This window comes from Cervus elaphus, chromosome 24, assembly GCF_910594005.1.
Source record: "Cervus elaphus chromosome 24, mCerEla1.1, whole genome shotgun sequence".
Classification (NCBI taxonomy): Eukaryota; Metazoa; Chordata; class Mammalia; order Artiodactyla; family Cervidae; genus Cervus; species Cervus elaphus.
The window spans coordinates 14785070-14811745 of NC_057838.1; the positions used below are offsets into that span (position 1 = coordinate 14785070).

The 26676-nt window shown below is 41.4% G+C and overlaps 1 protein-coding gene across 8 annotated transcripts in view; it reads right to left on the minus strand.

The window, feature by feature from the left end:
* The window catches only part of SLC4A7 (solute carrier family 4 member 7), a 111469-nt gene extending 86125 nt beyond the window's left edge, over nt 1–25344 (minus strand). For 3 of the 8 annotated variants that reach the window (XM_043887056.1, XM_043887054.1, XM_043887052.1), the window contains exon 1: nt 25053–25344. In XM_043887056.1, the coding sequence (XP_043742991.1) occupies nt 25053–25100 (48 nt within the window). In that variant the 5' untranslated portion in view covers nt 25101–25344. Of the gene's footprint in view, nt 1–24416; nt 24611–25052 lie in introns of those variants that run through there. The other 5 variants (XM_043887053.1, XM_043887050.1, XM_043887058.1 and 2 more) reach the window with 3 other exon arrangements.
* Nucleotides 25345–26676: the final 1332 nt, after the last annotated feature.

The following is a 26676-nucleotide window of genomic DNA, read 5'->3' on the forward strand; positions in this document are numbered from 1 at the left end:
TTAATTTTTGAGAGTTTGATATTGAAACTCTAACTAAAAATCATAATTTATATACTTAAAAACATTGTAATATATAACAGAAAATGTAATTTTGTTCTATATTTTCTAAATATCCTGTAAATGCATTATGATAATTTCATCATTTAAAAAGTAAAAAAGAGGAATAAAAAGTACCTGACTAAAAATGATGAAATTATTGACCAGACACCAAAAGTAAACATATTAAAGTTCAAAATATTAAAGAGTTCACTCTTTACATGAGTCTTAAGTCTCAGTAGAGACTCTAGGATAATCCATTAATTGTATGTTGTAGCTTAATGCAACAAAGAAATAGAATTTTAAAAACCCAAATTAAATATTTATTTGCAGATGGTATCACTGAGTATCTAAAATACAATAGATTCCACCAATTAGCACAAATGAAAAGATTCATTTGACAGCAACCAGTTACAAGATAAATAAACACCAACAGCTTTTCTCTAAATTACCAATAAATAACTAGAGACAGAGGTAGAAAAAGACCCTCTATAAGGACAAAATGATAAACTACATAGGAATAAATTTAATCTAAAAAACTATCAAATTTTACTGAAAGACACTAAATAATCTGACACTCTATTCTCCTGGGTGGGTAGGCTTTAAATAAATATACCAAGAAAAATAACAATAAAGTTTTCTATATAAATATAGAAATTATAAAGCAAATCAGAATCCCAAAGTGTTACATTTATCTTTTTAACTGAACTAAATGATTCTGAAGTTTCCATAAAAACTAGAATTTCCAATAAAATCAAGGGGGAAAAAAAGGGGGGCACTTTGTCTAATAAATATTCTAATGTACCATGAAACTATGGTAAGCTATACAGTATGGTACAAAAACAGAAACAATTCAATATAGCAAATATTTGCCAGACAAAACAGAATGAAGTAACAGATTAAATATATAATGCAGGAAGGACTGTCTGGTTCTCTAATTTGATGAAGCTGTCTATATCAAATGGCAGGTAAAAATAAATTACAATGGATTAAAGATAATTTGAAGAACAGGCATTTAAAATGAAGAATAGTGTTTTATATTACTGGAGTGGGGACACATTCTTTAGCAAGATGAAAAAACTAGAAGCCATGAAGAAAAAGACTGAGATAGGTATTTTTTTACTCTGTTAAAAAAAAGGTCCAACACTTGTCTAAAGCAAAGACAATAAAGAGACAAGATAGAACATGAGGAAATACATGTAGTATAACAGACACGGCATTAAGTATTTCTAATACAAGAAACTTCTTGATGTTTAAAGGGAAATAAAGGAATATAAAAATGGACAAAGAATGTGAATCAAGTAATTCCCTTTGGAGAAAATACAAATGGCCAATAACTAACCACATATTACAAAAATACTCTTACTAGTGGCTCAACCATTGGATTAGTGGGGAAAAAGTCTAACTAACGTCTAAAGCTCGCAGAGGCAGCAAGACACAGAGACACGCTCACGCTTTAGTGGGAAAGTGTGAACTGCTCACAACTTTCTGAAGAGAAAGCCAATAAGAATTAATTTACGATTCTGAGGACACCCTTTACGGGGCAATATCACTTTTGGCTATCTACTCCACAGAAATGAAAATACCAAAATGTAAAGGTAAGGCCAAGTATGTTTACTGTTCGAACTGGCAAAAAACAGGAAACGACCTGAAAGTAAATAAACAGGGGAATGGCTGCTCACCTTGGAACATTACAAAGATATAAAGAACGAGACGGAAACACACAGTGCCACTCAAGAGACATCAGGGATATATTTTTAAGAAACAAGCGCATTATGGAGTTACATGCTTACTACGATCACATTTTTATGTTTTACAAAAGATAAAACAGTTCTAGGATAAGCTACTACTATCCTAAATATATAAAAGAAACTTAGACTCAAAACAAAGTAGTTCTCTGAAGGTCCTACAGCTGGTACGTGGATAAGCTAGAATTTAAAACCATGATGCCTCCCCTACAGGGACATGCAATTTCCAGGAGGCCACTCACAAACATTATTTTTAATTCTCATTGTAAGAAACTCTGTAAGGTAACCGAGCTGATCATTTGCCACCCCAGGGCTATCTGACTTCACAACCTGGGCTCTTGACACCAGGCCACATTCTTTCCCCTAAGTTACCCCACATGTAATTTTATTTGCTCGTATGCTTTATTTAGGGAATTTTAAGTAAAAGATACAGCATTCAATCACAGACACATTCACTGAATTAACCTTGAATATTTTAAATGTATCAGAAATTCAGTAATAGCTAGTAACTACCATAGAAAGCAAGAACTTGAACACAATGAAATCAGTATCAATATTATAATAATATGCAGATACCATTTTAATTTTGTTTCCATAGATAAATTTGAAGCAAATATCCAAGAAGAGAAGTTCCTTTGAGACAAATGGAAACCGGTCCAATTTTAAAATGTGTTTCAAAGAGGTGCACTGCCAGTCCACACTCCACCACCCCGCTAAAATCAGGGGTGAGCTCACGGCTCACACCAACTGGGTTCTCGCCACCCACCTCCCGCCCGCATCAGCGCAATCCAAGCTCGCCCCCTGGTGGCCATCCTTAGACATAGGGCGTTTTTCTCCGGCCACGTGTTTATGATGGAAAGCAAAGAGCAGAGTCTGGAAAACTTCCCACACGGCTATTTTTTAAAAACTTGGACATTTAACTTCATTCCAAAAAAAAAATGTAAATACTGAGAGGGGGAAAAAAAAAACACTGAATAAATAATCTGTGTCTATATTAGGATTCAGGAGAGCTGTACTTTTCATGTGGGCGTTTATACCCATCACTGAATAGTCGATGTGTTTGTTATATGAAGTAGAATTAGTCATGTTTTTAACATTCCTGCAAATACACACAGCATTTTTGAATTTTATTTTTAAACATATTTTGAAGTATACCTGTAATTTCACGAAAATTAAATAACTGAAGAATCTAATTCACAGAAAAAAGTTAACATAGGATAAAAATTGTTTTACAAATACATCATGACAGAACATGGCAAGTGTACCTGACAAAGTCTATCTCTATTTTTGTTAATAATACTCCACACTTAAATGCTGGGAACAAAAAATATATAGTTCTATATACATTTGCAAGGAAAAAACACTAACTTAGAATGTCCCTAAATATTAATTATTATTCACTCTTGTAGGTCTCATCTTGGGCGACCATTAGCTAGGAGTATTAATCTAAGAAATTAAAAAAATAATCTGATTGGTAAGAATTTAAATAAAACTAAAATTGGTTTAAGTATACAATTACCAATGTCAAAATATGGCTTAAAATAGTAAATTCAGATATATTTAAACTCATGCTTTCAGCAGAAGTGAACTCCTCTGTCACTGCATCTAAGATACTCAAAACCAGTGAGGAGTAATTTCTCTCACTCTCTCTTCGCTTTCGAATCCTGTGACCTTTTGCTCGCTCCTTGACTCTGGACAGCGCTGCAGGGTTGGGGCTGGACACTCCTCTGCTCTGGGCAGTCTTGTGAGTTGCAGGATGGTCAGCAGCGTATCTGGCCTCTACCTACTCCACGCCGGCAGCACACATAACCCCTACGCCCCACAGCCTATTATGACAAACATAATATACCCAGGAATTGCCAAATGCCCCTTAAAAAGTGAAAACACACCCAACATGCACACCCACTGAGAACCACTGCTTCTGAAATAACTGGGAATTGCTACTCACTTCCAGCACTTCAAGACGTTGTGAAGAAAAAAAAAAAATTACCAGATTCTTCCTCGTAAATCACCATGAACTCAGACATAATCCAAAGGCTCCATCCTTTTATAAAAATTGCATTTAGCAATGAACTCTACGGGAAGAAATGCATCTCGAACTTGAATTTAGAGTTTTACTGAAAGCTACCTGTTCTCAGTTTACAGACCAACCAACGATGTCCTGTGCATAATTTTATTCTAAAAAATACTCCTACTGTAATTTCAATATAACATTTCCAGCTAAGTGCAGGATAGACATGCTTTTATCCGCGTAAGTTTGAAACCTTACAGAATGAACCCTCAGGTGTTTAAATGCAGAGCGCCCCCACTCTGACCCATCCATACTGACTAATCACATGGGAAAAATCACTGCAACCTGTCCTGTTTGTACTTCACCACAGCACAGCTTTTTGGTTAACCTGCTAAATTAAAATTCATAATCCATCCTGCTTGGAAGGATGCGAACTAGACAGTCAGTATGACAGAAAAATAAAAGGGGGGCAGCTGAAGTAGAAGCAGAAATAAGTGGTTTCAAGTGGTACTTGACAAAGAAGCCATATGTCAGAGACATGAAAAATGAAGATCAGAGCTAATTGTTTTCTGTCCTCTTTCTGAAGTTCTTCTTCAGCTTTTTCCTGGATCCCAGCAAAAACTCTACAAACAGAATAAGTATCTAAGACTTACTTAAACTTGTAGTTAAAGACCACAAGTTTAGCTATATCTCTGACACCAGGCAACCAAAAGAACCCTGCCTGGAACACGCACAATTCCTCCTGCCTGTTTTTACTTCCTAGGATAAAAGCCGTCATTTACAAAACAGCAGTAATTTAAGATTTTAAAATTAAAATACTGCCAAATGTTCGTTTACGCAGTTTACGCAGGTAAACTGACCGGTCTTTACCAATCGCAACAAATGGCTCATGCCATCTACTTCGTTGGTAATCAGGGGCTTCCCTGTGGCTCAGATGGTAAAGAATCTGCCTGCAATGCAAGAGGCCAGAGTTCAATCCCTGGATTAGGAAGATCCCCTGGAGAAGGGAATGGCAACCCACTCCAGTACTCTTGCCTGGAGAATTCCATGTAGAGGCCTGGTGGGTATTCCTTGGTATTAGTTCTTTTTAAAGAGTCAAGATAATGTTTACCTTTCAAATTACCCAAATCTGAATGAAAATTAATTCACCAGTCATACTCATGCTCAATAAAATATAATCCAACTTTAATCATTTTTAGTAATCCCTTCAAACAAGGTCATGGTCAGGCATTTTATTTCCTATTCTCCCTATATTGTCCATATTTGTTCTCTAGTTAAGAGAAACATTTCATGGAGTAAAAACAAAGCTTCCTTACAATAGTAACTCATTCTATGCTTACGGAAGCCAAAGGAGTAAAGGAAAACAACTTGGAGGTCATCAAGATACCATGAGAAATCAAAGATTTGGGTTTGGATTATGTCTTCTTCCCATGTAACTAACATGAATAGCAAACTGATTTTTAAAAGGATAAACTGAAGGATAAAGAAAATAGAAGAAACTACACGAAATGAGAGATTTCATAAAATTTTTGGAAGATGGAAAGTGGATGTAGGAATGGTTATTTCATCTGGAAAATAGACAGTAACCTAAATACAGTGATGGAAGAGATAAGGTAGGACACAGAAAGCAAAACCATGTTTAATTAATTAAACACTGCACAGAATTTCACTAAGTAGACTGATTTACATATTAAATTGTAACTAAGTATAACATACTAAATTGAGAAACAGCTTCTAATTAATGACCTAAACCAGGAAACTATCTCTACAAATTGTATTAGCATAAAGTTTATTGAAAACGATACCTATACAAATATAACACAATTTGTCAACTAGTTTATTTTAGCTGAAGATAAAACATTAATGGGTACAGGTTCTAGATCCAGATCGCCTAAATTCAAATCCTAGTTGTTCTATTCACACTAGATGGGCAAGTTATAACCTCAGTGTCGCTCAATATCCTCATTTGGAGAAAGTGGCTAATGACAGTATTTTCAACTAACAGGTTATAGAAATTAAACAAGATGAATGCAACATGCATAGAAAAGTTCCTGGCACAAAATAAGTCCTCAGCTAATTATTAAGTACTAGTACCATCCTACCACAAGATCATCTTTACTTTTGTCTCACCAGAAGGAACTGGTAACAAAGACTCTCTCCTCTGGCCAAATTTCAGTAGTCCCTACACCCCCACGACAGCCTCCATTAAAAGAAGTCTGCTTTACCATTCTTTAACAAGTGTCACTGAATGGTTTTTTTCTGTAACAGAAGATTTTTTTCACACTGGAAGACAGCTAAAAAGGTTTTGCATTATTCCAGACAATAGAAATATGGTGATGAAAGGAAATATGAAAAGAAACAGACTTAGTAGAGATGGTTAGGATGCTGGATTTGATGGATGGAGAGGGACAGGAAAGTCAGAGATATTTTCAGATCTACGTAACCAGAAAGTGGTACCATTCAGAGATAAGAAATGCAGAGAGCAGGGAACGTTGTTAAGTTCTAAACCATGCGAAGTCTCAGCTGAGTTATCCAAGTGGAAATAGCAGTGGATATGGCTCCCTTCTGGCATCTTCTACACACTCCGTAGAGAAAGTAGTAGCATTTCCTAGGAATGAGGGGAGAGAGGACACAGTCTGAAGAGTAGGGAATGTTCAATGTACCCAATGCAGAGAACAGGAGATAATTAGAAAGACAGGAGGCATTTTCTGTCTTTAAGGAACCGGAGAAGGGTATCAATTTGTTTTGAGCAACCTAACAAAGCTAAACTGATTGAGAATTAGGGATTTATCAAAATATTTAATACTAACAGACATAATAGTATTCTCTCTCAAATAAGGCAGAGGCTGGCTACAGGCCATGCAAACGGAGGGGCATGGAGGTAACGGACCTTTAAAAAACTCAGGGGGTGGGTAGTAAGCGACTCAAGAGCCTCCAAGTTCAAAGAATAAGAATTACAGGATTAATGGACTAAGAGAAGAAAGCTTTAAAAAAAAAAAAATGAGCTTGTAGTTAGATTTCAGTATCTAAATTTAAGAATTCACTTAAACAGGAACTCCAGAAGCTAAGGTCCTAGGTCATGAGCATTACAAATGGAAGTAAGGGTCTTGACGGGTGAGCAGCTGAGAAAAATCAGCAAACTGACACTCACCCCGCCTGCACGCTCAAGTACCCCGAGACCACACCAGGCCGTCGCCTGGGGAGCCCACAGAAGGCTGGTCAGGGGTCCACGCTTACAGCAGCTGAGGGAAGACCGCCAGAGAGCAGGCAGGAAGGCGTGGGGCGCTGGGGCCACACCATAAGCCTCCAAAGAGCAGGCACGCCAAGGCCGTGAGAGTATCCTCTCCATCAGTCCTCTGACCCTGGCGGCTCAGTCGGTAAAGGATCCACCTGCCATGCAGGAGACCCAGGTTCGATCCCTGGGTCCGGAAGACCCCCTGGAGGAGGGCATGGCAGCCCTCCTTGCCAGGGAAATCCCACGGACAGAGGAGAAATCCCACGGACAGAGGAGCCTGGCGGGCTACAGTCTGCGGGGTTAGCAAGAGTAGGGTACCACTGAGCAACTACACCACCACCACTGACTCAGCAGGAAGAGGGGAAAAGCTGGCTACATTATCAACAGGAAAACCATCAGCTCTTAATCAGAAAGATGCAGGCTATATCCACTATATATATTCACTACAAACATTCCCAGTCGTATTAAGAAAATGACACTGTTGAGCACAAAATAAAAGGCATCCTAGGTTTGTTCTGTGAGCATTTTCCACAGCACTAAGATGGATATTAAGGGCACATTCTGTACCAGCGTGAGAGCCAGACATCCTGGTCTGAACTCCAATTCCTCCACTCACAGCAGCATGAACGCGCAGAGAGGACTCCGCTTCCTCATTTGTACAACAGGGACACCGCTACCCGACCACACGTGGTGGCGGGGTTATGTTCTAGCACTGCTCACAACACGTGCACACATATTCAGTTGAACTATCAGCAATAAATAAAAAGTTTAACCATCTTAAAAAATAAGCTATTCACAATGAGAAATATGAACATCACCCTAATTTATAATAAAAATCAAAAATTAAATCAATTTATAAAGTGGCTAACACTTTCAGATATCTCTATACAAATGCTATTTTTTAATTTTTATACTTTACATATATATATCCTGTGAAGTCAATGAACTCTCATAAAGTCAATCTTTATGGAGTGTCTGTCTGAAGTTTCTCAGGCAGCAGTGAAGGCATCCATCTAAAGAATGAGAGATGGAGTGATTGTTCACAGTGAGGCAAGTCTGGGGCAGGGACTTGCAGTTAAAAGCACAGAAAGAAGAGGGAAGAACAACCATCATCTTCATGCTTTTATTTTTAAAAGCCCTGGCAAATATGTCAATGAACACCTTTCAAAAAAAGTTTTTGAAAAAAAAAGCAGATAACAGCTTAGGTGTTTAAATGAAATATATATGGGCCACAGATTCTAACTAGATATGAAAGAAAGTGCAACAGCAGGAAGAGGGGAAAAAAGGGTGGTGGGGATGATAAGCAATTTAAAAACCTCAAAGTTCAAAGAATAAGAATGATGTGAGTATATCTGTTACCAAATCACATGAATGACCCTGTAAATTCGAAACGGGCATAAATTCCTATTATAGCTTCACTGACAACTTCTCTAACAGCCATCAAAACCTCAAACATTGATCAGCCTTGAAAATCTCTAAGGGGCCTCATTTCTAGAATGGCCTACATAATTTTAGAGGACTTCTGATAAGATGACAGACATGCCTCAACACACTTAAACTCTTCAAAAGCCTAAACTTCAATTATGTGAAAATGGCTTTCACTACAACCACCTTCACATTAAAAACAATTAATGTGATCAACAATTAAAAGTCATTGCTATGGTGCCAAAAATGATGACCCAACTGGCAGTCTCTGAAAAAGATGAGTATTTATGCAATCTCCCAAAAATAATTTAACTTTTTTTAGAGACAATCATTCGACTGATTTGTGTGGGAAAGATTTATGAGAGTAACCCCAGATATTTAAAAATATTTTTATTATAAAAATAATGTACACTCCATGTAAAAATTTTGAAAACTAAAATATAAGAATTTGTCTACCTTCAAATTCCACCTCCAAGATATACTCAATATTTACTCTAATCTACTTCAATATTGAATATTAACAATATTAGAATTAATACTGAATATTGAATTTTTATTCCATTAAATAAACACAAAAAATTAAATCATATGGGAACAGTCTACGCTTTTCACTGTCAGATACTTAATCTGTAAATATACTCAGTTTTACATTATAGTCGTCTCTAAGGATTATCCAATACAATAAATAAATGCTGTTTTCTTCCAAGCCTCTTTCAATTCAAGGTCGTTAAGCATCCATGTGTCTCACGCCGCCTCTTATAAAACCTCAGAGCAGTTAATCTGCTGTACTAACAAAGCCCTGAGTCAGTAACATTAGCAGACCTCTATAGCATCTTCCATACAGGTCCTTTCCAAGAGATCTTCTCATTAAATACATTGCCTATTTCAGGTACTTCTGAATCAAACCAACTAGACAAAGTCTTTCTAATTACAACAGTATAAATTTATTTTTGCTCAGGAGCCTAAAGGATTAGTTGATGACAGTCTGAGAATGAACAGAGGAAAAGCTGCTGGCAATTCTTCCTTCTCATTACACTTCATTTATTATGTACAGAACCAGTAGGCTACTACAAATGAAATATGAGGCTAAAGTCTCCAATATAAAAACTGCTGATGAAGCACTAATTTAAATAAGTCAAATAACAGTGTTTAATCTAAACACTTACTTGCATATGTTAAAATTTTAAATGAGAAATGAGTAAATGTTATTCCTAAAGGAATGCAATGCTAATTTATAGAAATGGATCTTTTAAAATGTATTTACTTTTTGGTGCACTGGGTCTTCACGGCTCTGCACCGGCCCCCCTCTAGCTGCGGTGGCTTCTCTCTCTGCAGGGCTGGGCTGCAGGCCCCTGGGCTCAGCAGGCGTGGCACCCGGGCCTCGGTGCTCCACGGCTGTGGGATCCTCCAGACCAGGGACTGCGTCCACTGCGCCAGCAGGCACATTCCCATCCACTGCGCCACCAGCTAAGTCCCAGAAATGGATTTTCTTTAAAAACTTTTAATAACAACCCCTGGGAAGAAATACATCTTGCATCATCACCAGTATACACGTGTATCTGTTTACATGTCTACATACTGTATACAAAAAACAAAAGTGCCACAAAACAATATTTGCCCTTACTATTGCATTGTTATTTTCTCTTCTTTTCTTTTTTAATGCTGTGTTAATCCACTAGTTGTTTTTGCAAACCACTACGAAGTCACAACCTACAGTCTGCAAAGAGTGAGACCATTCAGAGGCAATGAATACGCAGACCACCTGCACTAAATTTCAGATGCTCCCCAACTCAAAATGGTTCAATCTAACAGTTCAGTGTAACAGTTCCATTTTACCGTGGTACTAAACAATACACATCTGGTAGAAACCATCCTTGCACTTTTGAGTTTCAATCTTTTCCCAAGCAAGAGATAAGCCTCCCCGCTGAGGCTGGGTGGCCACAGCTCCCCATCAGCCACACAATCCTGCTCAACACACTTAAAACCGTGTTTTTAAAAAACTGCACCCAGACAACCATTCCACTTTCCACCTTCAGCACGGTACTCAATAAATTACATGAGACAGTTTTCACATTAGGTTTGAGACCAATGACTGTGCCCAACTGTAGACTAATTATGAAGGGTCCTGGGCACACCCCGGGTAGGCAGGGCCAAGCTCTGCGTTAAATGTGTTTTCAATCTAGGATATTTTGAACTTATGATGGGTTCACTGAAACACCGACCCATCGTATAAGTCAAGGAAGGTCTGTTCTTTCCAAGTTGGACAAGCACAGGCTCATTGGAGCTTTAACTCTGTGGCTACTTTGAAAAGCGCATGACAAGAAACAGAGGCGTTAAAGCGAGTTGAAGCTGTACCTCGCGGCCCACGAAGCGAGTGAGACATTCTCACTGAAGACTCCAGAGCTGCACGCTCTAAGTCACAGGTCGTTTATTTGCTTCAGACGGCAAACTAAGGTAAGAGCTGTCAAACTACAGGGGTTCAAGGCCCTAAGCAGTAACTGGCCCCACCCACAGGCCCAAACAAAGCTAGTCCACCAGTGTTCATCCATCGCACTGTAACAGACAATTCTCTGGAGGCTGAGTGGTAAATGTTCTCATTTTGGCTTTCTACAAAAATCTTCTCAATGGTCATGATGAACTCCTCCATCAGATACCTCTCTCGGCCTAGCCTGGATATAGGGTGATGACGCTACCCGCAGTGATCTGCTGAAATTCACTACCACCCAACTGTCTCCTCAAACGGCCCCTAACTATTTGAGGTGCACAGCCATAACTGCAGCAGATAAAACAATTCCTCATGGCTAATCCACTCAGTATTTCAGCACTTAGCCTTTTAAACCCATTTATTGCTAAATCTATTTAATCAGCAATAACAGCAAAGTAAATCACCATATAAAAACTGAGTAGATGCAATTATGTAAAACACACAACTGGTCATTTTTAACTGTGATTTGAAATATTGCAATTTAATCTAAAAATCCTTCCCCCACCTTACTGCCCATACTCCTCATCACACCTTTGATTTCTAGTCAATAAAGTTCAGTTCAGTTCAGTTCAGTGGCTCAGTCATGTCCAATTCGGAACCCCATGAATCGCAGCACGCCAGGCCTCCCTGTCCATCAGCAACTCCCGGAGTTTACCCAAACTCATGTCCATCGAGTCAATAAAGTTATTTGTATGTATTTATATCTTACCTCTATCAAAACTGTCTTTAAAAAAGATCCAAAGTAGCTTGGAAAATATAGGTGAGGAAACATCAATCTCAGCAAAGAACAATTAACTTAAAAGCCCACAGTGACATCCTTAAAACAAACTGTTACACTTTAAAACTCCCGTGAGAATTCACACATTTGTAAAACAGAATGGAAACTTGGCTGTTTAAACTCAATAAAATTCAATGTTACATAGCTATTCTGAAAACTCCTAAATATCTTAAGTTGTTTAATTATCCAATGATTTAAATAAATACACAAACACATATGAAAAATGAATGTGTGCCTTCACTTGTATGTATATATGTGCAAGCTGTGCTGTGCTTAAGTCACTCAGTTGTGTCCGACTTTTGCAACCCCATAGACCCCACCAGGCTCCTCTGTCCATGGGGACTCTCCAGGCAAGAATACTGGAATGGGTTGCCATGCCCTCCTCCAGGGGATCTTCCCAGCTCACGGATTGAACCCAGGTCTCCCAAATCGCAGGCAGATTCTTTACCATCTGAGCCACTAGGGAAGACCATATATGTGCGTATGTATATGCAAAACAAAATTCAGAACATTCACATTAGTTAAAATACATTCCTGTTATTTCAGTTTAAAGAAAAAAATGACAACTCAATTTAAGAAGAAACTATGAACTCTTAATAAAGTATAATTTCTTATTATTATGGCTCAGTAGACAATCTAGGAGCCATCTGCCAAGCAGATGCAATTTTCTTTTGCACTGTAATCCCCTGCAGACTAAATTCTGAAATCCTAAGTAACAAGAAAATACAGTAAAATCTCTTCAAGGCAGAATTAAGCTACCTAGCAACCCCTGCAATCTGTAACAAGCCACGAATCAGAAGACCATCCATCTTAGGTGGGAAACTCTGTGCCAGAATGACATAACACAAAGGCCTCCCCATCCCATTTAATAACTAGGGGATTTCACCTGTTATCTATAACAAATCCACAGTAGATAAGAAATTCAAGAGCAAAAGAAAATAACTTTAAAAAGATAAGATTAAAAGTACCCACAAGCCTAAAGCTAGTTAGTGATCAGTAGTCGATGTGTTTTTGGTTGCACTGGGTTTTCGTTGCTGATCGAAGGCTCTCTCTAGTCATGCTGATCAGGGGCTGCTCTCCAGCTGTGGTGCAGAGGATTCTCACTGCAGGGGCCTCTCCTGTCCAGCGTGAGCTCCAGGGCTCTCGTGCCTCAGGAGCTGTGGAGCACGGGCTTAGCTGCCCCATGGCACGTGGCATCTTCCCGGACCAGGGCTTGAACCCGCGTTCCCTGCACCGGCAGCTGGGTTCTTAAGCGCTGGACCACCAGGGAAGTCCCAGCAGTCTATTTTTAAAAGGACAGCCACATATCACCTTTTAAATGTTTTGTTAAATGGTGAAAATTATTTAAAGAAAAACAACTATATTATGCTTTAAACTTCCCAACATTTTGCCAAGATATAATTATATTCTTTAAATTTGTGACTTAAGGCAACTTGTAAGTTAAGAGGGCGGAAAAAAAAAAAAATATATATATATATATATAGGTTTCTGTTCCAGGTTCCTGACAAAGAACTCCTGAAACACTTGTAATTTCCTCATTGATAGCACTAGGAACATCTTTTCTTCTAATATTTGGTCTTTGACCCTGGTTTCTGACACAGGTCTCCTAAGTCCCTTGGAATTTCCTGGGTGAGAACCAGGCTGCACAGCAGGAGATGGAGTGGGGAAGGTTCTCCATTCTTCTCTCTCATCAGTATTTATAGCCACTCCCCATCACTTGCCTGAGCTCCGCCTCCGATCAGATCAGTGTCCTTGAATCACCCCAAAGTCATCCCACCCACCCCGCCCCTACCTTCCCTGTCCGTGGAAAAACTGTCTTCCATGAAACTGGCCCCTGGTGCCAAAAATGTCGGGGACCATTGGTTTATCACACCCTTTCATAATAAATTGGCAAAGAGTAAGTAACGAGATTTCCTGAATTCTGAGTCACTCCAGCAAATTAATCAGCTCCAAAGAGGGAACTTTGGAGTTTATTCAAAGAGGGAACTTCTGATCTACAGGTGACAGAAGCCCAGGGGGCCTGGGGTGGAGAGGAGCCTTGTATTCCACTATGGGATCTGACATCACCTCCAGGGGCACAGAACTGAGCGGATTACAGGACACTGGTGTTGTCACGAACTGCACGGTGTGGGAACAACCCGCACACATCTGAGGTCAGACCCGCTGCGAGGGTGGTCCAAGTGAACAGAGATGGGAAGCACGGCAGGAAAACCAAGGTTTCCTAACACACAATCCCTCCCCACAGAGCTAGACAGAATCTCTCAACGTCAGGGTTTAAGGAGAGCTAAGACATTCTGTTTTCTATGTCTTCAATCAATCTGTACATTAACTCTTTTACAATTTTGTTACATGAGATATTTTAAAAAAACAGGATACTTATTCATAACAAGTTTCCAAGGTCACATTTACCATTTTATATAGTATATTCTTATCTCTAATCATGAAAAGCCCCTCTAGGAATTATAATATCAATTTTACAGATGAGAAAAATGAGATTCAAAGATGGCAGCTGCCCCAAGGCCACCTGGTGGCAGGTCGGGACAGGTAATCCACGTCTGTTTGAACCCCAAGCAGCACCTGTTACTGAAGTTACGCCACTTCCAAATTTTACCTTGCTCTGAAAAAGAGGTTTGGGGCTTGTGGTTATTTAGTGACTTTCCTATTACTGAATGAAAACAGCTCAATAAAATAAAATGAAAGACCAAATGAAGGCCAACTTTAGTCTGAATGAATTCTTTATTCAAAGTTGGCCAAATATAAATAGGCTCATAACAGAACCTTATCCTGAGGATACTGCTAATGGCACGTGCAGAAATGGAAAAGGAAGTTCCTCCTGAACATATTATGAGCTCATCTGGGAACAATTAAAGGAAAATAAAAATAAATACAGAATATAAAGGACTCTGAGTCAATGCACTGGTTAGTTACAGCACCTGTATAAACAGCGATGCATCGACTGCAAAGTTAGGAGACAGAGCCCGGAAAAGAGGAAGGCCCACTGAGGGGCCACGAACCTCAAAATTACCAAAATAAAAGCACATGAAGAAACAATTCTATTAACGTTAGTAGTAATTTAAAGAAATCACAGAACTAGCCAATTTTATACCAATATATACAGTAGTTGGGATCTTTCCTGTACCTCAGATGGTAAAGAATCTGCCTGCAATGCAGGAGACCTGGGTTGGATCCCTGGGTCAGAAAAACCCTCCAGAGAATGGCAACCCACTCCAGTGTTCTTGCCTGGAGAATCCCATGGACAGAGTAGCCTGGTGGGCTTCAGTCCATAGGGTCGCAGAGTTGGACATGACTGGGCACATATGAGTATATGAAGCAGCTAATATCGTATCTGGCATGAGATCCCTTTTCCTGCTATCAGTTATAATCATATACTTTGAAAGTCACTGTTTTCCTAAAGCAAATGTTGAAAGTAATAATATACAAGTAAGAGACTCACTGTTTTCCAATAATCAATATAAATTATTTTCAAACTTCTAAAAATACCTAAGACTCATAAAACTTTCATTTTAATGATGCTTAATGTGTACTTGCCAAAAATCCTAGCTCAGGATAAAAAAAAATGGTAGGCACTCTTACTCTGATATCAATCCAAACTATTTATTCAATATTCGCACTCAACAGAACCAAGGAAAGGAACATTCTATTCTCTTCTACCGGTAGTTGCAAAAAGCAAAGTAGGAGCCTTTTTCTTAATGGTAACACTGTAAGTAAAGTAAACAGAATTTATTAACTTACTGATTAAACAATTAACTACAAATATATTCAGCTTCAAATCTGTGAGTTCATGGTATTATCCTAACATTCATTCATTGAACAAATATTCATTGATGGCCTTCTGTAGAAACCCTCTCTGCCTACGAGTTCACATGTATACCAGCAGTCAGTTCAGTTCAGTTGCTCAGTTGTGTCTGACTCATTGTGACCCCACGGACTTCAGCACGCCAGGCCTCCCTGTCCATCACCAACTCCTGGAGCTTGCTCAAACTCACGTCCATCGAGTCAGTGATGCCATCCAACCATCTCATCTTCTGTCGTCCTCTTCTCCTCCTACCCTCAATCTTTCCCAGCATCTGGGTCTTTTCCAAAGAGTCAGTTCTTCGCATCGGGTGGTCAAAGGATTGGAGTTTCAGTGTCAGCATCAGTCCTTCCAAAGAATATTCAGGACTGATCTCCTTTAGGATGGACAGGATGGATCTCCTTGCAGTCCAAGGGACTCTCAAGAGTCTTCTCCAACACCACAGTTCAAAAGCATCAACCCTTCGGCACTCAGTTTTCTTTATAGTCCAACTCTCACATCCATACATGACCACTGGAAAAACCATAGCTTTGACTAGACAGACCTTTGTCAGCAAACTAATGTCTCTGCTTTTTAATATGCTGTCCAGGTTGGTCATAGCTTTTCTTCCAGGGAGCAAGTGTCTTAATTTCATGGTTGCAATCACCATCTGCAGTGATTCCGGAGCCCAAAAATATAGTCTGTCACTGTTTCCCCATCTATTTGCCTTGAAGTGATGGGACCGGATGCCATGATCTTAGTTTCCTGAATGTTGAGTTTTAAGTCAACTTTTTCACTCTCCTCTTTCACTTTCATTAAGAGGCTCTTTAGTTCCTCTTCACTCTCTGCCATAAGGGTGGTGTCATCTGCATATATGAGGTTGTTGATATTTCTCCTGGAAATCTTGATTACAGCTTGTGCTTCATCCAGCCTGGCATTTCACATGGTGTACTCTGCATATGAGTTAAATAAGCAGGGTGACAATATACAGCCTTGACACACTGCTTTTCTGATTTGGAATCAGTCTGTTGTTCCATGTCCAGTTCTAACTGTTGCTTTCTGACCTGCATACAGATTTCTCAGGGGGCAGGTAAGGTGGCCTGGTTTTCCCATCTCTTAAGGAATTTTCCACAATTTGTTGTAATCCACACAGTCAAAGGCTTTGGCATAGTCAATAAAGCAGAAATAGATGTTTTTCTGGAACTCTCTTGCTTTTTCGATGAGCCAATGGATGCTGGCAATTTGATCTCTGGTTCCTCTGCCTTTTCTAAATCCAGCTTGAACATATGGAAGTTCTCAGTTCACGTACTGTGAAGCCCCATTTGGAGAATTTTGAGCATTATTTTGCTAGCGTGTGAGATGAGTGCAACTGTGAGGTAGTCTGAGCATTCTTTGGCATTGCGTTTCTTTGGGATTGGAATAAAAACTGACCTTTTGCAGTCCTGTGGCCACTGCCGAGTTTTCCAAATATGCTGGCATATTGAGTGAAGCACTTTCACAGCATCATCTTTTAGGATTCGAAATAGCTCAAATGGAATTCCATCACCTCCACTAGCTTTGTTCGTAGCGATGCTTTCTAAGATCCACTTGACTTAACGGGAATAGTAAGTGATTTAAAGATGCCCCCCAAAATGCATGGCTCCTAGCAGGCTTTCTCTAAAACGTCAGTGACCAGTTCTTCACCAATTTAGCCACAGCAAAAACAAAACCAGAAGTCCTAGATGAGTGACTTACATCAATGTGACAAAAATGACATCCCTCCCCCGCCAGAGCTGCAACTGGAGGGAGAGAGAGCAGAATCTTCAGTGGGGTTTCCCTGCTTCATCTGAGGTTCTACAGTCTCAGAACATCACTGAGGTTGTACACTCAAATGGAAATATAAAAATACCTTCAGGAGAGATACTCTCCTTTCCAAATTACTGGCTTCTGAGAGCTAGCTAAGTGGAAATCATTCCTTGGTCTTATGTTTAACTAAGGTTTTAAATGTAGGGCTAGATATTTCACAGAAAACACACAGAACAAGAGGAGGAATCGCAGTTACAGAGGCTTTCTCCCAGGGCAGCGCCACATGGCCCAATCCAGGAGACGCTGGTCACCCAGCGCTCACAACAAACTCAGGACAGCAGTGTCAACGGTCCCCCTGAAACTGGGCCACAGTAATCTCAACAAATGCCATCTGGGTATTGTTTTCTTCTTTATTCTCACCCACTTTTCTTCCCATGTTTCCTCTTCTATCTGGAGTCACAGGGGTTGAAGTCACCTGGTTTCCATGGTTAGACCCTCCTAAGCTCCAACTCAAGAAGGAGAGAACTAAATAATTTTTTTTCACATACACAATCTTCAATCGAAGAGAAATATAAAAACCATAAAGGAAAATTTTAAGTTTAAAGACACATATGTGTGTATATATTATACAGACACACACAAAACCATACAGCCACTTCCTTACAAGTAAGGCACATTCATTTGTAACAGCAACACTCTCAGTCTCTCCCCACATCCTACCTTCCACTGACTCCTCACTAATTTAAATCCTTGGATAGAAAGAAGCTGAAAGGGAGAGAAGGATCAGGACATTAGTGACAAACAAACTCAAAATTTCCAAGGGACTCGAGCATTCAATATTATAATTAGGCATGTAGTGTGTGATTTTCCTGATAGACGTTTATTGTTAAGTGGTACCTTTATAACATGAAAAATTAAGTAGTTCATAATGTATTAGACTATATCGACAGATACACAACTCTTTCTCATGAAATAACTAGATAGGTATGTCAACCTATGACATAAAACAATATAAGAAATCATCCTATTTTCCTGAATATGTTTGCATGGTTCAAAAATCAAAACTACATTGCAAGGTACACAATCAAGTTTTGTTTCCACTCTGGTCTCAAGTCCTGTTCCTTCATACCCTCAATGGCAATCATTTTTACTAGTTTTTTGATAATCTTTCCAGTGTATTTATACAAATACTAGTGAGTACAAATGAAGTCAAAGTCGCTCAGTCATGTCACTCTTTGCAACTCCATGGACTATACAGTCCATGGATTCTCCAGGCCAGAAAACTGGAGTGGGTAGCCTTTCCCTTCTCCAGGGGATCTTCCCAACCCAGGGATCGAATCAAGGTCTCCGGCATTGCAGGAGGATTCTTTACCAGCTAAGCCACCAGGGAAGCCCATAAGTACAATATACATTCTTTATTACGCTCCTTAGAGAAAAAGCATGAAATAGTATCTTCTGACCCACACCCTGATTTTTTTATATCAATTTATTTGCAAGATCCCTCCACATCAGTACAAAAAGCTCTTCCTCATTCATTTTTCATAGCTGTGGTAACCTACTGTGTGGATGGAGCATAATTTATTTAACCAGGGCCCTTTCATGTTGCTTCCAAAGTACCTCCCTAGGTGATACTTTTCAAATCTCTCCTGTTACTGTAACAAAGTGAATTATAAACACTGCAGGATTTGCTTCCTTAGACCTATAATAGCACAGAGTATTTATTAGTGACCTGCTCTCTGAGGGGGAGGCTCCCCACTAGAGACGGGACCTGCGCCCGTGTAGCGGGAGCGCTGAGCCCTAACTACTGGGCCCCAGGGAAGCCCCGGTGACCTACTGTGCATATTCTGTAAGAACCATCAGGAATTCCTACCTCACATGGCTGCATTCTCTCTCCATTAAAGCTGAATGTCTTTATTACAGGGTTGCTCAGAGCCTCTAATTAATCACTGTGGATCTCCCAGAAGAACAGCCTGTGACACTTCCCAAACTTGATTTGGCTACAAAATGGTTCTTTTGCAAAACCTTCTACAGGTACACAGTATTCTGGAAAAAAAACTTTAGCAAAGAGTGGGGTGAATTTAATAATCAGTCATCTAGTTAAGCAAAACATAAACCTGTGAACTTTCAAGAAAGGCACAAAACCAAGCTGAGCTAAGTTTTAGACTAGGCCTTGGCTGTTTTTCGAATTATAAAGTCCTTTGAAATCTAAATATAAGCTATTTGACCCTCTTCTAGAAAGTAACACACACAAGCTTAAATTTTTTCAGTTTCTGTGGATTCAAGGACCCCAGAGGCACGTCCATAGTCCCCATGGGCATATCTATTTTAGAAGCAATTTTAAATAGACTGCTGTATTTCTATGGCACCATTAATACCCAAGGCTAGGGCAGAACTCAGGGCACTTCTCACACAAAGCTAATGAAAAAATAGCAGAAAATTCACTATGACGTGCTCCTTGGTGCAAGTGAATAAAGCATACTCAAAGGGATCATATCTAACAATTAATGATATAACGAAAACTAAATTCTATTAAATAACTGTGGGAACTACTGACATTACAAGCAGTTTGGTCTGATTTTTTACACCTGTCTCTTATTGTAAAAAAAAATAAACAGAATTAAGAAATTTGGACTTTAATTCATCTTATACAATATGTAATCTTTTCTGTGATTTTAAAAACACAATACATTTTACATTAGACAACTGTATCCACTAGAAATAAAATTCCGCAGCAAACCTGAACATGACTTTGTAAATGCCCAGGAGAAACAAAGAAAATTCTGTGCTTTTTAAATGCAGATCAAAGAATTCCCAAGCATGATTACAGTCTAGCAGCAGAAATGATTAGGAGAGGAGAGGTATTAATATCACGCACAGGGCCACCACAGTCGATTTGAGGGCGATTCAGAAGGGCACGGACAGGAGAGAACTAGCAGAGGCTGAAGCCCGGCCCAAGCTCCTCTCACCAAGCCTGAGGCTAAGGTTGCAATTCAGACAAACGCAGCCCTGTAATACCCTCTGCCCTCCCTTCCCTGACACTTCCTCCCCCCAGAACTCCACCCACTCAAGGCAAATATTAAAAAGTGCTAAAATTTTGAAAAAGAAGACATGTTTTCTAGATCAATAGCCCAGTGGCCAAGGCATAGTAAAATGGGAACTTCTAATTTAAATTCTTATCAAAAATTTGTTTCTAAATGATTTATTTGAACAGAAACAGCCCCACTACTACCATGGAACTCAAAGGGAAGAGAGTCCACTATGCATACATTCGCTTTATTCCTTTTTTTTTTTTTTTTTTGGTTACTGTTGAATACATCAATTCCTAAAGTGACAGGTGTAAGTATTGTCAGTATTTTAACAGAATAAAGAGTAGTATTAGACTGAAAATATTTTGTATATAAAAGAACATGCACCAAACACAAAAGAACCAAGTGTTAACTATATGGTATGGGAAATTATGAGAAAAGAAGATTTTGAGTGTCAACTTTTCCCTTCTCATGCTCTGCATAAGTATCGGCATCTTGCAAATTGTGAATCCATTTTCAAAGATACATCCACTTCCCAAGTTCCTAGTGAGAGATGATATACATGTCAACAGCTCTCCAAATCAAGCTATCTGACAAAAAGAAGCAGTGCAGTCCTAGAATCCAGGAAGGAGAATGCTACACTGCCTGACATGTGAGAAGGATGAGAGTCAAATGACACCAGTCGACATAACACTCTACAAAGAAAAAGAAAGGATATTTTAAATATTAGTGCATCTTCTTCTATCTTGTTATGAAAAAACTGTGTTTCACCCTTCACTGTAGTATTTATTGCTCTAAATAAACTTTTTAAAATTCAAACTATGGCTAAAGAAAACTTAAAACACTTAAAAGTATGCTTGAAATAGTCAAACTAGAACTTTTCTGTACCAGTATATCAGCTCCAGATAAAAATGCAAATCTGTATCATAATCTCATTATCTTCCTAAATATGGCAAGCACTGAAAACATGTTTGGCCACTCTGGTTTTAAACAGTCAATGAAAAGCACTCAGCCACAGAAGCTCAGAGTCAGGAACTTAGGAATCCGTCACCAGTCCAGTCTGCTGGCCCTCTGCCTTCAGCAGACCAGCAGCAGCAGCGCCGTCAAATACTGTCAGGACACCAAGCCAACCACAGATCCCTTGATGGTGTATTATCATTACACGGCTGACCTTCGAACAATCCATGTGGATTCTGTCCAAGAAATACATATCACAGTTCTGCACAGTCCACAGGCAGTTGAATCTGTGGACGTGGAACTGCAGATACGGAGGATTTTTTGACTGCATGGAGGGTCGGCACTCCTAACTTCTGTGCTGTTCAAGGGTCAGGTGCAGTTGCAAATAATCCTGAAAGTCTCCCTAAATTGTAAAATTCAATGAGCACTACTCAACAAAATACATGAAGTTGACTGCTAACAAAAACAGAGGCAAACTTCACTGTCAGTTATAATGTTGGTATAGCTACCCACTTTGTACAGGAATCAAAAATTCTCATGTTCACAAGAGGGCTTAAAAAAGAGGGTGAGGTAGCTGACTGATCTTTACACATATAAAAACTGATGTTCATTGTAAAATTGAAAACAGTGCATGCATAAAAGTGGTAACTAGAAGAAGTAGTAATCAGTAAGAGGAAGCTATCATAGCAATCAAAAGCCACACTGAATAACCTATCATTTTAACCCCATGAATCACCTGTATGCTCCTTGATATAAAAGACCCATTTTGTGAGTTGCATATACTATCCAATTTAAGATCACATGTGTGGCAAAATACAGTAAGAAAGAAAGGAAAGGAAAGTGGAAGAAAAACAACCCATTACAGGATGTTGACAAGTATCAGTACCAAGGTTTTAGCACACCACATACCACTAACACAACACACCAGGTTCCTTCAACACCACGCTACCTGCTACTTTGGCTTTCGATTTTAACCTACGCAAGTAACTGCAGTCAAGCGTAACAAAACACTATTTCCATATCTTAAGTTCTCTTAGAAGAAAACGGGTCTGTTTACCAGGCTCAGTTACCAAGTAAAGCAATTCAACCCAACTCAAGTGTCCTACGGTTTCAGGTGAACTGAAGACAGATTTGCCTATTTCTCCCTTTATCACACCTCCATGGATGGTGGCCCAGAGACACCAACTACAAGGCCAAAGGGGAACTAAAAATCCTTATCATGTGCCTCGGGTGCATGATATCCCTAGAGCTATCCAGAGAGTTCCCCAAAGAGACTGCACACTTATACAGACCTATCAATCACCTCTACTACCAATCATCTCTGAAGTCATACCGGGTTGTTAATATACTAACAACTACTTTCCTAAAAGTATTTCTCACAGGCTCATGAATGTATTTTAATTGGCACTCACTGATGGAATTAGCACAAATGCAAATACTATCATTCTATTCACTACACTTGCCAAAATAAACTCACTGAGACTAGAGCTCTGCCCACCTTGTCTGACTGCATCCCCAGTGCCTGCACCTAGGAGATACTTAATAGAAATGCCGTAAAATGGATGAACTTACCTAATAAGTGACAGAATTTTGTTAAATTATGTACTGTTTACAAGCAGAACATTTCCTAACACCTGGGAACCTTCTAACAGTGCTATTTGTTGTAACAGGATTTAACAGGATGATTGAGTTTTTGTAATAAAGCAAACAAAAGTTGCAGAAAGAGACACAAGTTGCAGACTGAACACACAGGCAAAACAAAAATTGATTTTTTTTCCTATTAAGATAAATGACTTTCCTCTTTATCCCAAAACCATACTCAATGACAATTATAGAATTTTAAGAGAAGAAAGCTTGGAGCCTAAGTAATGAAACAGATGGGCTCCAGTTTCAGAGCAACATAAACTGCCATCAATTCATTCAAAAAATTTTGCATAATTACATACTTAAGATGGCATTTTAGGAATAATTTTTTTATTCTACTTTTTTTTCTTTCTTTCTTTCTTTTTTTTTTACTATGCTAAGCAGTTGGTTAGGCCTTAGAGAAGTTACAACTGACAAATATAATCTTCCACTTTTTTTACTTTCATTTACCAGGGGAAAATCAATGAGGAAAGAGTTAACTCTGTCAATGCAAACAGTTGCTCTCTTCCCAGTTTTCAAGTAACAGTGTTCTCTACTAACTTAAACCAACAATTTTCCAGTCCTCTCATTCTATTTTCAGATTGTGATAGGTTATCATCTTTGATTTACATTATCAATGTGTATATGGCTACTGCGGCCAAGTCTTCTCTTCCCAAGACTTAGGAGGCATACACTTCCGAAGTGCTCCCCTGCCAAGTCATTAACAGCGTTTGATAATCCCCCTGTTGTCTGTCTCCCTCACTTGAGCAGAGCTGTTTCTGTCTCCGTTGGATACTACAGAATGGGTTCCCAGTGTTATCACAATGAATGAAGGAAGGATTTGGTAAGGCAATGCATTATCACGGGCTTCCTCTGCTAACAAGAAGATAATATTTGAGAACACATCTCTTCAGCTTTAAGAAAACGCTGAGGCTCTTTACCACTCTGAACTAAAAGTCTGCAAATGATAAATTTAAGAACAGCCAAGTGCATCTGATACATGCTATTAGAGAAGGTGCTAAGCAATACATCTAAAATAAGCTTATTCAAAGGCCACACAAAGAATTACAATAGATTCCTTAGGACTGACGAGTTTCCAGGATTCTATTACCATCAGTACCACTGCTAAATAACTTCACTGGATACGTTTTCTCCATGTTTTGAGAAGTCATAGGTGAACACACTGAAAGGATGAGTGGCTACTCTCCAGAGTGTTACAATCTCTAAAACGACGGGGAGGTGGAGGGGGGTGGAATAAGTGAAATTCTTGAATAAGAATACATGAAAAGCAAATTTTCCTGTTAGTTGTGAAAGACTGGAAAATTTTTCACTGCAACCTTTCCTCCTTTGCTGGAAGTAGGAAAATTTCTAACACCTCTCTGCCCTTTGAGTCACAGCCGTGGGGACCTGTGCATCCCCCCTGAAAGCAGGAAGTCGGTTTGTCTAGCCTGGGCCCGTCGGGTCCCAAACTCGACGGCAGAACTTCTGAAAGCCCACCCCCGACTGCCCCTCACCCGATACCACTCCGAGCTCCAGCGAAAACGCGGTCTTGCTGGGAAGGAGTAGCGCGCAGGGCTCGGAACACATTCCTCTCCACGCTTGGCCGGTGGCAAGAGGGCACCCGGGTTCTCGCCAGGAGAGGAGGCGGCGAGAGGAACCGTGGCCGCCAAAGGCGGGCGGCTTGTCCACGCGGCCGGAGAAGTCCCGAAACAAAGCGCACGGCTTGCGGGGCGGTGGGCAGACGGGGAGCTTCACCAGCTCCTCACCGCGGCCTGCGGCGTCGCCAGGTGGGGCCGCGCGCCTCTCGGGGGAGAGGGTGGGTTTCTGAGGGTCTGACCGGCGCCGAGATCATCGGAAGCGAGCCCCGGGAGGAGAGAAGGCCGGGAAGGAGAGGCGAACGCCGCGGGGCGGAGGCGGCGCCTGCCGGGCTGCTGGGCCCCCGGGACCCGCCGCCGGCCCCGCTCCGGCCTCCCCAGCGCCGCCCGCCCGCCCCCCGCCCCAGGCAGCCACACAAAGGGGAGGCGGGCGCGCCGGCCGCGGCGGCGGCGGGGCCGGACCCGGGACAGCGGCCGCCCCGCCGCGCCCCCACCTTTGTCCGCCGCGTCCCGCGCCCCCGCCGAGGAGCCCGCCGCCAGCATCCTGCCAGTTACCCGGGTGAGGAGCGGTCTCATCTGCTCGCCGGTCCCGTCCGCCTCCATGGTCTGCCGTCCAGTCCGCTGCGCCGCCGCTCCGCGGTTGCCCCGTGCGCTCCGCCCGCCGCCGAGAGCCCGGCGCGCGAGGGGAAACGAACTTGCGCTCGTCCGCGAGGCGCGCGCGTGGGGAGAGCCGTGCGCGCGAGACGGGAGCGCGTGCGCGGCGGCAGGCGGGCTGCCTCTCGCGGGGCCCGAGGCCGCAGCGGGTAACGTGGAGCGAGAACTGAGCGAGCCGCAGGCCCGGCGGGGAGGCGGCGCCGCGGATGCGAGGGGCGGGGCCCGGCCGTGACGCGCCGCGCAGGCCCCGCCCGCGGCCTGCGGGCCCTGCGGGCCTCCGGGACGCGCGCCGACCCCGCGGCCGGGCGCCGGAGGTGGGCGGGAGGAGGCGGGCGGCGCGCGTCCCCGCCCATCGGAGGCCCTCGGGGCTTCAAGCTCGTCTCCGCTGTGTGCCACCCCCTCGAGAGGCCTGCCCCTCTTTGTCAAATCTTTAGTGACCGAAGCTAAGCGTGTAGCTCATCTTCCCTCATCCGAGGTGGGGTGGGAGTCACCGCGGAGCCCACCTTCTAATCACGTTCCTCGAGATGGGAGGGAAGACGGTCGCCCCCTTTCCAAGGACGCTCACCGGAACCCCAAAGGAGCTAGGTGGTCAGGACTGCTCTCGGTTCTACTGCCAGAAACCCCAGCTGGGGCGGGGCGGGGGCGCGGAGGCGACAAGGGTAAAAGAGGGCACACCGCTGGCCAGGCGTCCTCGTGTGCCCCTGGCCGGGCACCGCGGCGGCCCCACGCTCGAGTCCATCCTCGGGCGCTCCCACTCCACATGCACAGCTCTGACTGCAGATAGTGAGGTGCTTACCACGCAGGGTCATTTAAGGATTGGGTGAATGTCCATCCATAAACGTGCCTGACAGGTATCATGCTTATCATAGGCATTATTGTCAGCTGGGTTGTCTTAAGTGTTCAGAAAAGGGAAGAGAAAGAGCTGCATCAGTGCTATGGAAGGAAACTGTATATGACAGCAGGTCTGGAGCACTTATACTATCCATCTCAAAATGGATGTTGGTAAAGCACTTTGTCAGAAATAGTTAAGTATACTCGATGACTCGTTCCTGGTCTGCATCGTAGTCCCCTTTTCCCAAGTTTCCCAGAGTGTTACTTCTAGGTGGGCATCTTACTTTGTGTATAGACCAAATGTGCTACCCGTTACAGAAGCCCACGTGGGCCTTCCCTGGTGGTCCAGTGATTAAGATTTCGCCTTCCAATGCAAGGGCTGCGGGTGTGATCTCTGATGGGGGAGCTAAGATTTCACTTGCCTCAGGGCGGAAAAACCAAAACATTAAAAAAGAGAGAGAGCAAGAGAAGCAATATTGTAACAAATTTAACAAAGACTTAAAAAATAAAGAAGTCAACAATTAGACTGTAAATTAAGGCAGATTTGCTGCATGTCTGATCCACACAATACCACAGCATATGTTCTGTTATCACCATTTTACAGATGAGGAGGCCAGGGCTCAGCAGGATCAGTTCAGTTCAGTTCAGTTCAGTCGCTCAGTCATGTCCAACTCTTTGCGACCCCATGGACTGC